The sequence below is a fragment of the Crocuta crocuta genome, unplaced genomic scaffold (genome assembly GCF_008692635.1).
Source record: "Crocuta crocuta isolate KB4526 unplaced genomic scaffold, BGI_CrCroc_1.0 scaffold77, whole genome shotgun sequence".
In the NCBI taxonomy this organism is placed as follows: Eukaryota; Metazoa; Chordata; class Mammalia; order Carnivora; family Hyaenidae; genus Crocuta; species Crocuta crocuta.
Window position 1 is genome coordinate 1471263 of NW_027532172.1, and position 12153 is coordinate 1483415.

Sequence of the window (12153 nt, forward strand, 5' to 3'; positions counted from 1 at the left end):
ATGCAGGGTTTCCTTTTGGGCTGATGGGAATGTTCTGGACTAGACAGAGGTGCTGGTTGTACGACATCGTGAATGTATTAAATGCCACCAAATTGGGCGCTTGAAAATGGTTCGGGTTTGGTTGTGAATTTCACCTCGGGGTGTGTGTGTGTGTGTGTGTGTGTGTGTGTTGTTAAGGGGAGGTCACTAAGTGTGAAGCCCTCGTTTTACAGACAAGGCCTTTGAGGCTCCAGGGGGATCTTGACCGCAGGTGTGAGTGCCGGGGCGGCGAGGGCAGACACCCCCTGCTCACTGGCCCCTGCCCTCCCCCCGCAGCCTGCTGAGGGATGCCCAAGAAGTTCCAGGGTGAGAACACCAAGTCGGCAGCGGCCCGGGCGCGGAGGGCTGAGGCCAAGGCAGCAGCCGATGCCAGGAAGCAGAAGGAGCTGGAGGACGCCTACTGGAAGGATGAGGACAAACACGTCATGAGGAAGGAGCAGCGCAAGGTGGGTGGTCCCGGGCTCCCGCACGCGCGCCCACGGTGGGCAGTCGGCATGGCAGTGTGGTGGCAGGTTGGCACAAGGCCCCTGGGGCCTTGGCTAGAAGGGTGAGGAGGCCCTGGACATGGAGCAAGGGCAGGGAGGGAGGCGGAGGCAGAGGCTCATACAAAGGCCCTGGGGTCGCTAGGCAAGGCAGCCACCTCCATCTGTGGGCTTATGTCTCCTCCGTGTAATGTCAGGGCTGGGTGACACCGGCACCTCTCACCCCGGCGGGCGCTGGGCAACATCTGGAGACATTTTGGGTTGTCGGCACCAGTGGGCGGAAGGTGCTACTGGCATCTGGTGGGCGGGGCCAGGCTTGCCGCTCAGCACACTTCAGGGTACAGGACAGTCCATGAAGAAAGAGACGGCCCCAGACGGCAGCAGCGCCAAGGCTGGGAACCGCTATAACAGGTCCCCCAGAGCCACCCTGCTGACCCCGGGGCTCCTGGCCTCTTCTAGGTACGTGTAAAAACACAGAAGAGTGCAGGGACGGCCATCTGTCCCCTCGCGGGCCCGTGTCAGGCACACAGTGGGAACTTCACTGGTGTCTGGGAAATGGATGGGCGCTGATGCTGACTGGCTCTGTCCAGTAGGTGGCGCGAGAGACACATTTTTAGCTGTCGCTCCCGGGTCCCCTGGGCTGATCAGAAGTTTCCTGACCAGACTCGTAACAGCTGTAGACAGGCCATCCCTGCTTGTCCGGTTCCTGGCAGGCCTGGGCGCTTTCGGGAGTTTTTCCCATTGTCTTCCTGTGCAGGACGTCGCATGTCAGTGGTCCCCCCCACGCCCTACTCTGCATGGGGTCCATGAAGGTCTTTACTTTTTTTTTCTGTCAATATTTGGATAAGATCAGAAAGTGGAAAACCCAAACGAAAAAAATTGTCTGCCAAAAGAGCCATTAGAGAGAAAAGCTGGAGACCTTTTTTTTTTTTTTTTAAAGTAGGCCCCATGCCCAACACAGGGCTTGACCTCATGACCCTGAGATCAAGACTTGACCTAAGCTCAAGAGTCGATACTTAACCGACTGAGCTACCCAGGCGCCCCATGGAGACCTGAAGCAGAGGCAGCAGCCCAGGCCCCAGGAGCCCTCCCTGGGCTCGCGTCTTGGGCCCCGGGGTCCCCAGATGAGAAAAGTGAGACGCAGATAAGACAGGGAGTCCAGGTCGAGTCCAGGTCGCAGGGCTGGGGGGAGGGGCTGGCGCTGGCTGAAGACGTGGGTCTGCCTTTTGGTTTGCTCCAAGGTTTGGCTAGTGGATGGGGACACGCCCCTGTCCTGGGTGTGTGGCCTGGGGAGCTGTCTGTCTGCTCACCTGCACAGCGTGCTTCTAAAAGAACACACAGAGCAGAGGTCTGATAGGCCGGGCTGCTCAGTCGGTGGGGCATGCGACTCCTGACCTCAGGGTTGTAGGTTCAAGCTCCACAGTGGGTGTAGAGATCACTTAAAATAAAATACAATCTTTTATTTTGATTTATTAAAAATTTTTTTGTAGGGGCGCCTGGGTGGCTTAGTCGGTTAAGCGTCTGACTTTCGCTTAGGTCATGATCTCGCGGTTCGTGGGTTCGAGCCCCGTGTCGGACTCTGTGCTGACTGCCAGCTCAGAGCCTGGAGCCTGCTTCGGATTCTGTGCCTCCCTCTCTCTCTGACCCTCCCCTGCTCACGCTGTCTCTCTCTCTCTCTCTCTCCTAGAAATAAATAAAACATTAAAAAAATTTAAAAAAAAATAAAAATTTTTTGTAATATTTTTGATTTAAAAAAATTTAATGTTTTATTTATTTCTGAGAGAGAGAGACAGCATGAGCAGGGGAGAGGGTCAGAGAGAGAGGGAGACACAGAATCCCAAGCAGCCTCCAGGCTCTGAGCTGGCTGTCAACACAGAGCCCGACACAGGGCTCGAACCCCAGAACCATGAGATCATGACCTGAGCCGAAGTCGGATGCTTAGCCAACTGAGTCACCCAGGTGCCCCTGTAATATTTATTTTTGAAAGAGAGAGACAGAGCATGAGCAGAGAGGGGCAGAGAGAGAGGGAGACACAGAATCCCAAGCAGCCTCCAGGCTCTGAGCTGGCTGTCAACACAGAGCCCGACACAGGGCTCGAACCCCAGAACCATGAGATCATGACCTGAGCCGAAGTCAGACATTCAACTGCCTGAGCTACCTAGGTGCCCCTAACATCTTTTGAAAAAGAAAGAAAAAGGCAAATCCATGCTCACCCCAAAACACTAAAAAAACACACCTCCTCCCTCACATGACACCAGACTTCTCTCACCCAGTGTCCTACCCTGAAGCCCACGTCTTCAGCTAAGTATTTCTCCCGGCCACCAGGCACAGCCACGGATGGGGCGGCCGTAATTCATCACCTACCCCCCTTCTCCTGCCCTCCAGAAGTCCGTGGTTCATATCCACTCATTCCATATTAAGCTACTCTGTCTGAGCACCTGACTCTCCCGGTTCCACATCCATTATTTACAAGACTCACTTTTGATGGCTCTGGAGTATTCTGCAAAGTGGACTTATCTCCACCCATCACCAGACACTGCTGATTGCTGATTGCAAGAGACTTTTAAAAAAAAATTTTGCTGAATGTCGAAGCATGAGTCCTCAGTCCCACGTCACTAAAGACAAATGGCCACAAGCCAGTGGCTTTCCTGAGTGATGGGTGCTCTTTAGAGATCGTACATTCGTGATCCGCATACTTGTACTAACTCCCGCTGCGCTCTGGGCCTGGGGCCGGAAGACAGCTGCTGAGGACCCGGGCCAGGGCCTGCCTCCGCCTCCAGGACAACCAGATAGAAGACCAGAAGCAGGGATTTGCGGAGCACGGGAGGAGCCAGAGTTAGCCAGGGAAGGCAGCCGCGTCAGGTACCAGGAGGGGAGGGACACAGCCGGTGCAAAGGCTGAGCCGGGGCCACGTTGGGGACAGATTGAACGTGGGCTGGCTGAGTACCACGCGGGGGTCAGGGGGCCTCAGGGGACATTACCTCTGGTGGATGGGTAAACTCAGGCCCAGACGGTGGCCCTGCTGGAGGTGCCTGCACACAGATGTGGGCGCCCTTAACCTTTAACCGCTCCCCCACTTTCTGCTAGGCAGTTCAGAGGCCCACTGGGACACTTAGCCCCACCCTAGGAGTGTCGCAGAGGGCACTGGAGTGGGGATCGGGCATAGGGGTCAGAGGATAAGCAAGTGGAGGTGCATGGGGTGCAGGGCCCTGCGGGGGTGGGGGGGAGATGGCAGAGTAGTCCAAGCCTGTGGTTGCCCTGCGCTAGATGAACCAGGACAGGACTCTGCCCCCTGGTGGAGGTAGTGGAGGGGCAGTGGCCAAAGACAAGTCCTATAGGTCAGATGACATCCCAGCCTCCCCGAGGGGCAAGGGTGGGACCAGTCTCCGCCCCGTGACACTTGGCTAGGGACAGTGCCCAGAAGGGCGGGACTCCCACCCCAGCCAGCAAATGGGTTCAGACCCTCCCTGGGTCCTGTCACCTTTGGAATCCAATACAACCCCCTCCCCGTGCCCTTGAGGCCCCGTGAGGCCCCACCTTCAGTCCTGCCCCCCTCTTCTCCTTCCACAGCTTCCCCTCCCTACTCCAGCCACACCAGCCTTTGGATTCTCCTTCCTGCTAGGAGACTCCTGCCTCAGGGCCTTTACACCTGCATTCCCACCTCTAAGGACTTTCCTGTTCTCCAGCTCTCTTCCTGGCTGGCTCCTCCTCCAAGAGCCACCATCCATCCACCTGCCCTGGCCAAGGCTCCCTGTTGTTCCCATAGTACCGTAGGCCGGGAGCCCTCAGGTAGGCCTGTAGTGCACCAGCTGTGGCTGCTGTGACCAGCACAGGGTCTAGCACACAGCAGGGCCTGGGTCCACCTTGGGTGAGATAAAAGCCCTGACCTCACTCGTGCCAGTGGTGGGGCCGCTGCTGATCACCTCCCTCCCCCGCAGGAGGAGAAGGAGAAGCGGCGCCTGGAGCAGCTGGAGCGCAAGAAGGAGACACAGCGCCTGCTGGAGGAGGAAGACTCCAAGCTCAAGGGCGGCAAGGCCCCCCGGGTGGCGGCGCCCAGCAAGGTCACCCGCGCTCAAATTGAGGAGACACTCCGCCGAGACCACCAACACAAAGAAGCTCCAGACCCAGGTGGGGCTTTGGCTCACTCTGGAGCTGCCTCTTTACCCACTAAAGGCCGGGCCGCAGGACTGACCCCGGCTGAGTCCGGAGCCCCTTCCTCACCCCCAGAGCAGCAGCCTGGGCTGTGCGGTGACGCGGGGGTGGGCAGCGTCCTGGCGGGCCTGGCTTTGAGCGTGGAGAGCATGCGCACAAACGCGTGTGTATTTGCTTGCTCTGCACTTGACCTGGCTTGTGTACCGTAGGGTCCCCGGGGAATGGATGGGGGTGCCCTGAGAGAAAGGAGACAGTGGCCAGGCGTGAGGTGTCCCCTGTGTGCAGGGAAGTCAGGATGGCAGCGTGGGGGACCTGGGCGCCGCGAGGAGGAGGGTTCCCCCCCTCCTTCTCTGCCCCCTTGCCTCCTCTCTCCCCCACTGCGTCTCTCCCACCTCTCCGAAGCTCTGCATCCCTGCTTATCTCTGTCCCTGTGATTGTCCCCGGCACCCGGCCGTCGTCCGTCCGCAGCCGAGAAAGCCAAGAGCCACTTGGAGGTGCCGCTGGAGGAGAATGTGAACCGCCGAGTGCTGGAGGAGGGCAGCGTGGAGGCGCGCACCATCGAGGACGCCATCGCGGTGCTCAGGTAACGGGGCGGGGCGTGAGGGCGGGGGCGGGGCGGGGGCCGNGGCTGCCGACCGGCACCCGGAGCGCCGCATGCGGGCCGCCTTCACCGCCTACGAGGAGGCGCAGCTGCCGCGACTCAAGCAGGAAAACCCCAACATGCGGCTGTCGCAGCTGAAGCAGCTGCTCAAGAAGGAGTGGCTGCGGTCTCCAGACAACCCCATGAACCAGCGCGCGGTGCCCTTCAATACCCCCAAGTGAGCCCAGAACTGGGGGAGCCGCCCCACAGGCGGTCAGGGTCGTGACCTCACACGCCGTCCCGCTGGGTCAGCTGCGTGGGCTGCAGAGGGGTCCGGGGCCGAGGCGAGCATCCTGGGGGCTAGGTGGCATCACCGGTCATGCCTCTCACCGGAGAGTTCCTGCTTCAAGTGACACCCACCACCCCCTTCCTGCGCCCATGGAGCCCTGGGGCTGAGGCCCAATAAAGGCAGTCGGTGAGGCAGACTGTGCACTTGAAGTCTCTGTGGGCTGTGGTGGGTGGATGGTGGGGAGAGGAGGGCTGGAATGCAGGGGGTCCCAGCCAGAGAAGATCGGGGCGCCACTGCCACATCGTCGCAGCAAGCTGACTGGGACCTGTGCCGGGCTCTTAGGGCCTCCCCACCTGACTGGGCCACGTGTCCATTAAGGGACAGATACCACCATCCCTTCCGTTCTGGAAGCCTTGTGGGGACTGCTCAGAGGTTGAGGCACTGGCCCCAGGTCACAAAGTACATCAGGGGCAGAACCAGAGGCAAGCTGAAGGCGGTGCATTAGCACCCTGAGGTTCTGGTTCGGAGTTAGCAGTCAGGTCTCCTCCGGCGCTTGGGGGGGGGGGGGGGGGGGNAAGCTGGCTGCTCTGGTGTTATTCCGACCTGGGTGGCATCTGGGTCAGGTCATGGGCAGGCTGCCCAGTGCAGGATTTCTTCAGAGCGGGCCTGAGTGGGAGATGAGTCAAATTCCATCGCACAGGCAGCCAAGGGCCTGGAGGCTGGAACGGGCAGGTGGATTTGGGTGGAAATAAGTGTTCCGTCAGAGGCTGTGTGTCTGGGAAGGGCCAGGTGAGATCTGTTCCTGGGTCTGGCTTCCTAGGGCTTAGCTGGCCTTGGACAGTGGCAGAAAGGGAGGGCAGCAGCCAGGTGAGTCCACAGGTGTGGGGGAGAATCCCAGCAGGTCACTGCTGTGTCTCTCATCCAAGTGCCACCCTCCACAAGGCTGCCCTGTGGCCTCTGGTCCCCATTCCCCCCAACTGTGTGGCATCAGGGTTGGGCCAGAGGGAGCAGTGACAGTTTCATGGAGGGAAGGTCTTGAAGGATGCATAGGAATTCTGTACACAGACAGGGACAGAAAACGCTGAAGGAACCTCATGAGTAAAGGCCTGGAGGTCACAACTTCCCTGTTCAAAGGAGGGGTGCCATTAACAGTTGGGTACAGCTAAAATGCAGAATGCAGGGCGCCTGGGTGGCTCAGTCTGCTGAGCGTCCGACTTCAGCTCAGGTCATGATCTCATGGTTTGTGAGTTCAAGCCCCACGTCCAGCTCTGTGTTGACAGCTTAGAGTCTGGAACCTGTCTTGGATTCTGTGTCTCCCTCTCTCTCTGCCACTCCCCCACTCTCGCTCTGTCTCTCTCAAAAATGAACATTAAAATTTTTTTTAAAAAATGCAGAATGGAAGATGCCTGAAGCAAAGCTGGTTGGCATAAAACTAACTAACATATATTGAACGATGGCTTAGTTTGGGGGTCCTGGCGCCAACTCTAAAACAACCGATAGAAGACATGTGAGGAATCCAGGAAGTACTCCCAGAAGACCCCGTGGGAGTTGGGGAAGTGAGACAGAAAGAAAAATCCCCACCAGGAAGAAAGGAGGGGGGACGGCGGGTGGGGAGAGGACCCACCACGAAACTAGGCCAGCTGTGAGAAACATACCCTAGATGCTGGGCCCTGGCCTAGCCCGTGATAGTACTTCACTGAAGCCTGGGGGCAGCCCCCTTTGCAGATGGGAAAACTGTCACCAGCCTGACACATATCCAGAAAGCACCAGCAGGGGCAGCAGTGGGGCCCAGAATCAGGGTTGAAGGCCAGGAAGGTGGAGAAGCCCAGATGTGTCCTCACAGAGGGATCTGCCTTCTACCTCTGCGGTGGGTCGGTCGTAGGCCAGGGCCTAAATGGGTCTAAGCCTCAGTTACCATATAAAATGGGACTGAAACAGCATCTAACCCCAGGCTACCTCGAGAATCAACGAGATTGTGCCAGGGAAGGGCAGATGCTGCAGAAAGGCTTGGCAAGGGAGCCCTCTGCGTGGACACGCTGAGGTCTTTGTGGCCGGGACTTAGGGAGGGTTAGCGACCAACGGTGAAGAACCAGAAGGTAGATATTAGAGGGGCGTTCAGGGCTTCGGACGCCGGGCTGAAGAACAGAGCTCCCCCACGGGAAGGTGGGGAGCCGCGGCGGGTGTGTGAACAAGGTAGGAAGGGTATCCGAACCGCGTGTGGCAAGCTCTCCTGGGGACCTGCGGAGGGATGGCCCGGTGGACCAGCGAGGAAATAAAACTCAGGACGGGAGCTGAGAGGACCGCTTCGATCCTCTGACAAAGGGAATATGGTAATAACCTTTGTTCCCTAGCACGGAAAAGCCCCTTCTTTCTCCGGCCCCGCCCCCGCGGAATCCCAGGCCCGCGCTTGCGCGCGGGCAGCAGGGAATCCCCGGCTCGGCTGCAGTGGGAGGGAGGGGGCGTGAGACGGGAGTTCCGTGCTCTCCCAGCCCTCCCCGCGCGCGTTGCCGGGACGACCGGGCGGGGCTGTGGGGACGCCTGGCGCTCACTGCGCCTGCGCGGGGGTGCCTGCTTCACGCGCTAGGGCTTTCCCGTCGAGCGCTAGTCTGGGAGGGAAAGCCTCGCCCTGCGCGCATGCGTCGATCCTCGACCGACCCCCCCCCAACCCTGTGGGCAAGGGAATCCTCACACGCCGCAGTGCGCACTGGGGGAGGGGTGGGGAAACCGGCTCAAACCAGAGCGGGGTTTGCTGAAGAGGTGGCGGGGGAGGGAGAGAGAGTGGGGTCTTCCGGAGGTTCCTGCTCCGGCCCTCGCCGTCGCCTTGGCAACCCGGCGCGCGGGCCGCAGGGAGGGGTGCGGCGGCCTCAGGGAAGCCGGGCGGCTCTGCGCCTGCGTGGAGCACGACGCCGGTGGCCGGTGTTCCCCCTTGCGCGCCCCGGGGAATTGACGGGGGAGGGTTCGCAGAGGAGGGGAGACGGTGGGTGCCCGGGGAGGAGGCTAGCGCGGAGAGAGGGGCTGTGGAGGAGGGGAGGATGGTGGAGGGACGAGGAGGAAGGGTGGGTACCCGGAAAGTGAGGGAAACGCGAAGGGCTGGGGAAGATGGGGAGAGGGGTGCAGGAGTAGGAGGAGTCGGAGGACCGGGAAATGAGGGAGCGCGTGGAAGAAGGGGGACAACAAAGGAAGGGAGAGGAGGGGAGGGGGAAACTTGAGGAGCAGTTAGGGGACGTGGACAACGTGTGGGGGACAAAGAAAAGCCTAGGAAGGGAACATGTGCGGGGACAGCGTGATGGGAGGGGAGAGAACGGACACCTAAAGGGGCCCTCCCCCCCCCTCAACAAACCCCAGATTTGCTTGGCCAGAGATCTGGGCTTAGAGTTTCCAGATTTAGAAAAGGAAACTACAGGTCGCCCCGTTAAACTTGACTCTCAGATAAACAACGAATAATTTTTATTCTTATAAGTATGTCCCATTCAGTGTCCTGTATTTTACGTGGCAGCCCTAACCTTGGTCNCCCCCCCCTCACTCCCCTCCCCGCATCCCCGCCTGCCCTTTGAGACTTTCTGAAACCTCTCGGCTGATGCCTTTGTCTCTTGCCTCCCTGGTTCCCCCTGGTCCCGCCATGCCACGTCCCCCCACTTCCCCTGCCAGCTCCCACCCTTCTGGCCTTGAACACCGGCCGGAGGAAGACAGGGCACTCACCCATCTTCCGAGGCTTTCTCCCTCCGCCCCCACAAGCGCCCCCTCCCCTCCCTCCAGTCCTTGGCTGTGGGCCTGGCCCTGCGGACACCACACGGTCCTGCTTATCCCAGCCCGTCCCCTTTTCCCAGAACCTACAAGGCTCTGCCCTCTCAGGGGCCCCAGGAATCCCCCACCCTCCGAATTCAACCCTCAGTCTCTGGGCATAGAAATGTATAGCAGTTGCTCAAACATTTCAGGGCAAATTTATGGAGACAAGTATGGGGGGGGGTGTTGATTTCTCAGCACTGACAGCTGCATTTTCTGTCCCGTGGGGAGCACATACCCTCTCTGAGCTTCTATATCCTCCAACAAAGAGGCTTTCCCTTTATCCTCCCCTTTGGTTTCAAAACGTGTAAGATAATAAAACATTATGAAAAGCTAATAACAAAGGAAAGGCCACCCCCTCCCCAGGGCGCACAGCCCAGGGCTGCCCCCACTGCCTCCTCCTCCCCACAGTTCTCATCTTTGCTCTTCATACTTACTTGCCTTCTGAGCAGACACACCTCCGAGCTGGCTTCTCAACAGGCCTGGAGCTCGGTCCCTGCGGGCCATTTTTCCTAGCAGCATGTTATTCCCGCAACGGGCTAAGCCGTCCCTGGGGGCGGGGGTGTGTGTGGAACATTTGGGGGACCGTGGTTGTTAGTTTCACTGTGCAAAACGACGCCCCTGCAGAAGCAGACGCTGGGTCTTTTGTGCCATGCCCTGGCGTGCTTTCCAGGGTGGCTAGCCGGGCAGTGGTGCCATCTCTCTCTTCGGAGCTGGGTAGCTAGCTCCTGGGGCCTTGCTGGGTCAGAGTGGGCCCCACCTCCCATCAGCCACGCCCAAGTTGCCCAGGACCCCACATTCCCTGGGGGAGGCAGACGGTGAACGAGTAGCGGAGAGCACACCAGGAATTGAAGACCGTACACCGTAAGCTAGAGGGATGTTCCCTGAGCAGGAGGTGACTTTGAACCAGGCTCTGAGAGACGATAGGGGGTGAGGGAAGGGGGATCCTGGCGGAAAGAACAGCAGATGCAAAGCCCGGGAGGCCGGACACATTAACACTGAGGTTGAGTGTGGCAAGAGTGTGGTGGCTGGCCTCGGGGGACAGCCCTTGTGCTGGGACAAAAGGGAGTGGGAGCCAGAGCACTCAGGACTTGGAGGAGGTGGAGAGTTCAAGGAGGAGGGTGCCCCTTCTGAGGACAGGGACGTGATCAGTCACGTAGCTGAGGATGGAATTCTGTAGCTGCATCGCGGAGACGGAACTGGAGAGACCATGGGGACAAGACAGGAAGCGGTGGGACTGGGAGGGGCCTTCTGGGGGCTCCACAGGGTAGATGTCCAGGTTCAAGGGTGGGGGGCTGCCCCTCCCCCCATGAAGCCACCCTGTCACAGCTGAGTCTTGACTCTCCCTCCCTGTGTCCGATCACCGTGCAGACCTCAGCCTCCCCCCCACTGGCCGAGAGTCATCCCCACAGAGGTAATGGGTGGGACCCCCCTCGTCGGTGGAGTCCCTGCGGTGCCCCCAGCCCTCCCTCAATCTTCCTCCACAGTGAATCCCCCAGAGGTCCCCCGCCCCTTTGTTCTCTTTCCCTCCACACACGGTCACGGTCACGCTGGCGGCTCTGTCTGAGAGCATCTCACACACAATGGGAGGGAGGGGAATGCGCTCTCAGTCGCCCCCCACTCCATCCCCCGCGGTCTGAGTCCTCCAGCCCCGCCCGCGCGCCGCGGAATCCCGGCCTCGGGGACCCCACCCGGGANACCACTCCTCCTGAGGGCGGGAGGGAACTGGAGAACAGCAAAATGCAGCCGGCAGCCCCAAAGACCTCGGAGAGCTGGAGGGACCCCAGAAGTGAATGTTGCCCAGTCGCAAGAAAGAGGCTCAGAGAGGGGCCAGAACAGGGCCAAGGTCACAGGAGGGGCTGAGCCCCGCGCAGCGTCCCCTCTGCCACCCCCTAGTGACCCAAACCCCGGGAGCTGCATTCTTCTAATTTGGCAGAGTGACCTTCACAATCTCGTGGCCCAGGCCCCTGCTGTTCACGTTCGGCGGGGTCCCCGAATCGTGCGGTGAGAAGAGGGACGTCAGAGCCCAACAATGACATTAGAGAAGTTTTCTGTGATTTGTTTCCTGGCCACCCGAGGTACCCCTCCCTCACTGGGACCTTCCAGCCCCAGCAACGTCACCAGCTGCCTGAAGCCTCCGGGTTCCCCCTGGACCTCCCAGGCCCCAGAGCCCGCTCAAGGTGGGGGGCTTTATTGCCTTCCTTTCTCTCCAAGGCTCCATTCCTAACCCGGACGCCGTGGGGAGAGACCCCCAAAGAGAGGCGGGCAGCCGCGTTTCTATGCTGCTGGGGCGCTGGGCCCTGGCCAGGGGCTCCCCATCTCTGGGTCTCAGTTTCCCCATCTGTAAAATGAACGTCGTGGGCCAGCGGCGGCAGAGGGTCCTCCCAGCTCTTGGAGCGTTCTTAGAGATTGGCTGGTGCACTCCTGCGGGGAGGGGGATTCCCTCCCCACCCTTTCTGGAAAAGCATCGTGGGGAGAGGGGGGTCGCACTGTGGCCGCCGCAGTCTGCCGGTCTCGCTCCACCGGGTAGGCGCCCCTCCCGGGGAGGCGGGGCGGGGCCCAGGTCGGCGGGGAGGGGGTCAGCTCTGCTGCTGNGCTTACAGGGCGGAGGTCCCAGCGGCTCCCCTTTTCCGTGGTGGGCGTTTCGGCCAGGGTTTGCCCCGACTCCGGGAATTCAGAGGGGGGAGATGCGGGAGGGAGGGAAACCCCTTCCATTCCCCCCCACAACTCCAAGCCCGGAGTCACTCCAGACGCCCCCTCCCCTCCCCCCCCCCGCATACCCCTGTGAGGAGGGGGCTTCCGCTCCCGGATTTTGGAATGCGGGGATG

General features: G+C 60.1%; 1 protein-coding gene across 1 annotated transcript; it reads left to right on the top strand.

Moving 5' to 3' along the window:
* The first annotated feature begins 324 nt into the window (after positions 1-324).
* CCDC124 (coiled-coil domain containing 124) lies at positions 325-5736 on the top strand. The gene is made up of 4 exons (XM_077777059.1): positions 325-485; positions 4460-4649; positions 5142-5253; positions 5285-5736. Exons 1-4 carry the CDS (start codon positions 327-329, stop codon positions 5493-5495), a joined length of 672 nt encoding a protein of 223 aa, XP_077633185.1. The 5' UTR covers positions 325-326; the 3' UTR covers positions 5496-5736.
* The last annotated feature ends 6417 nt before the right edge of the window (positions 5737-12153 follow it).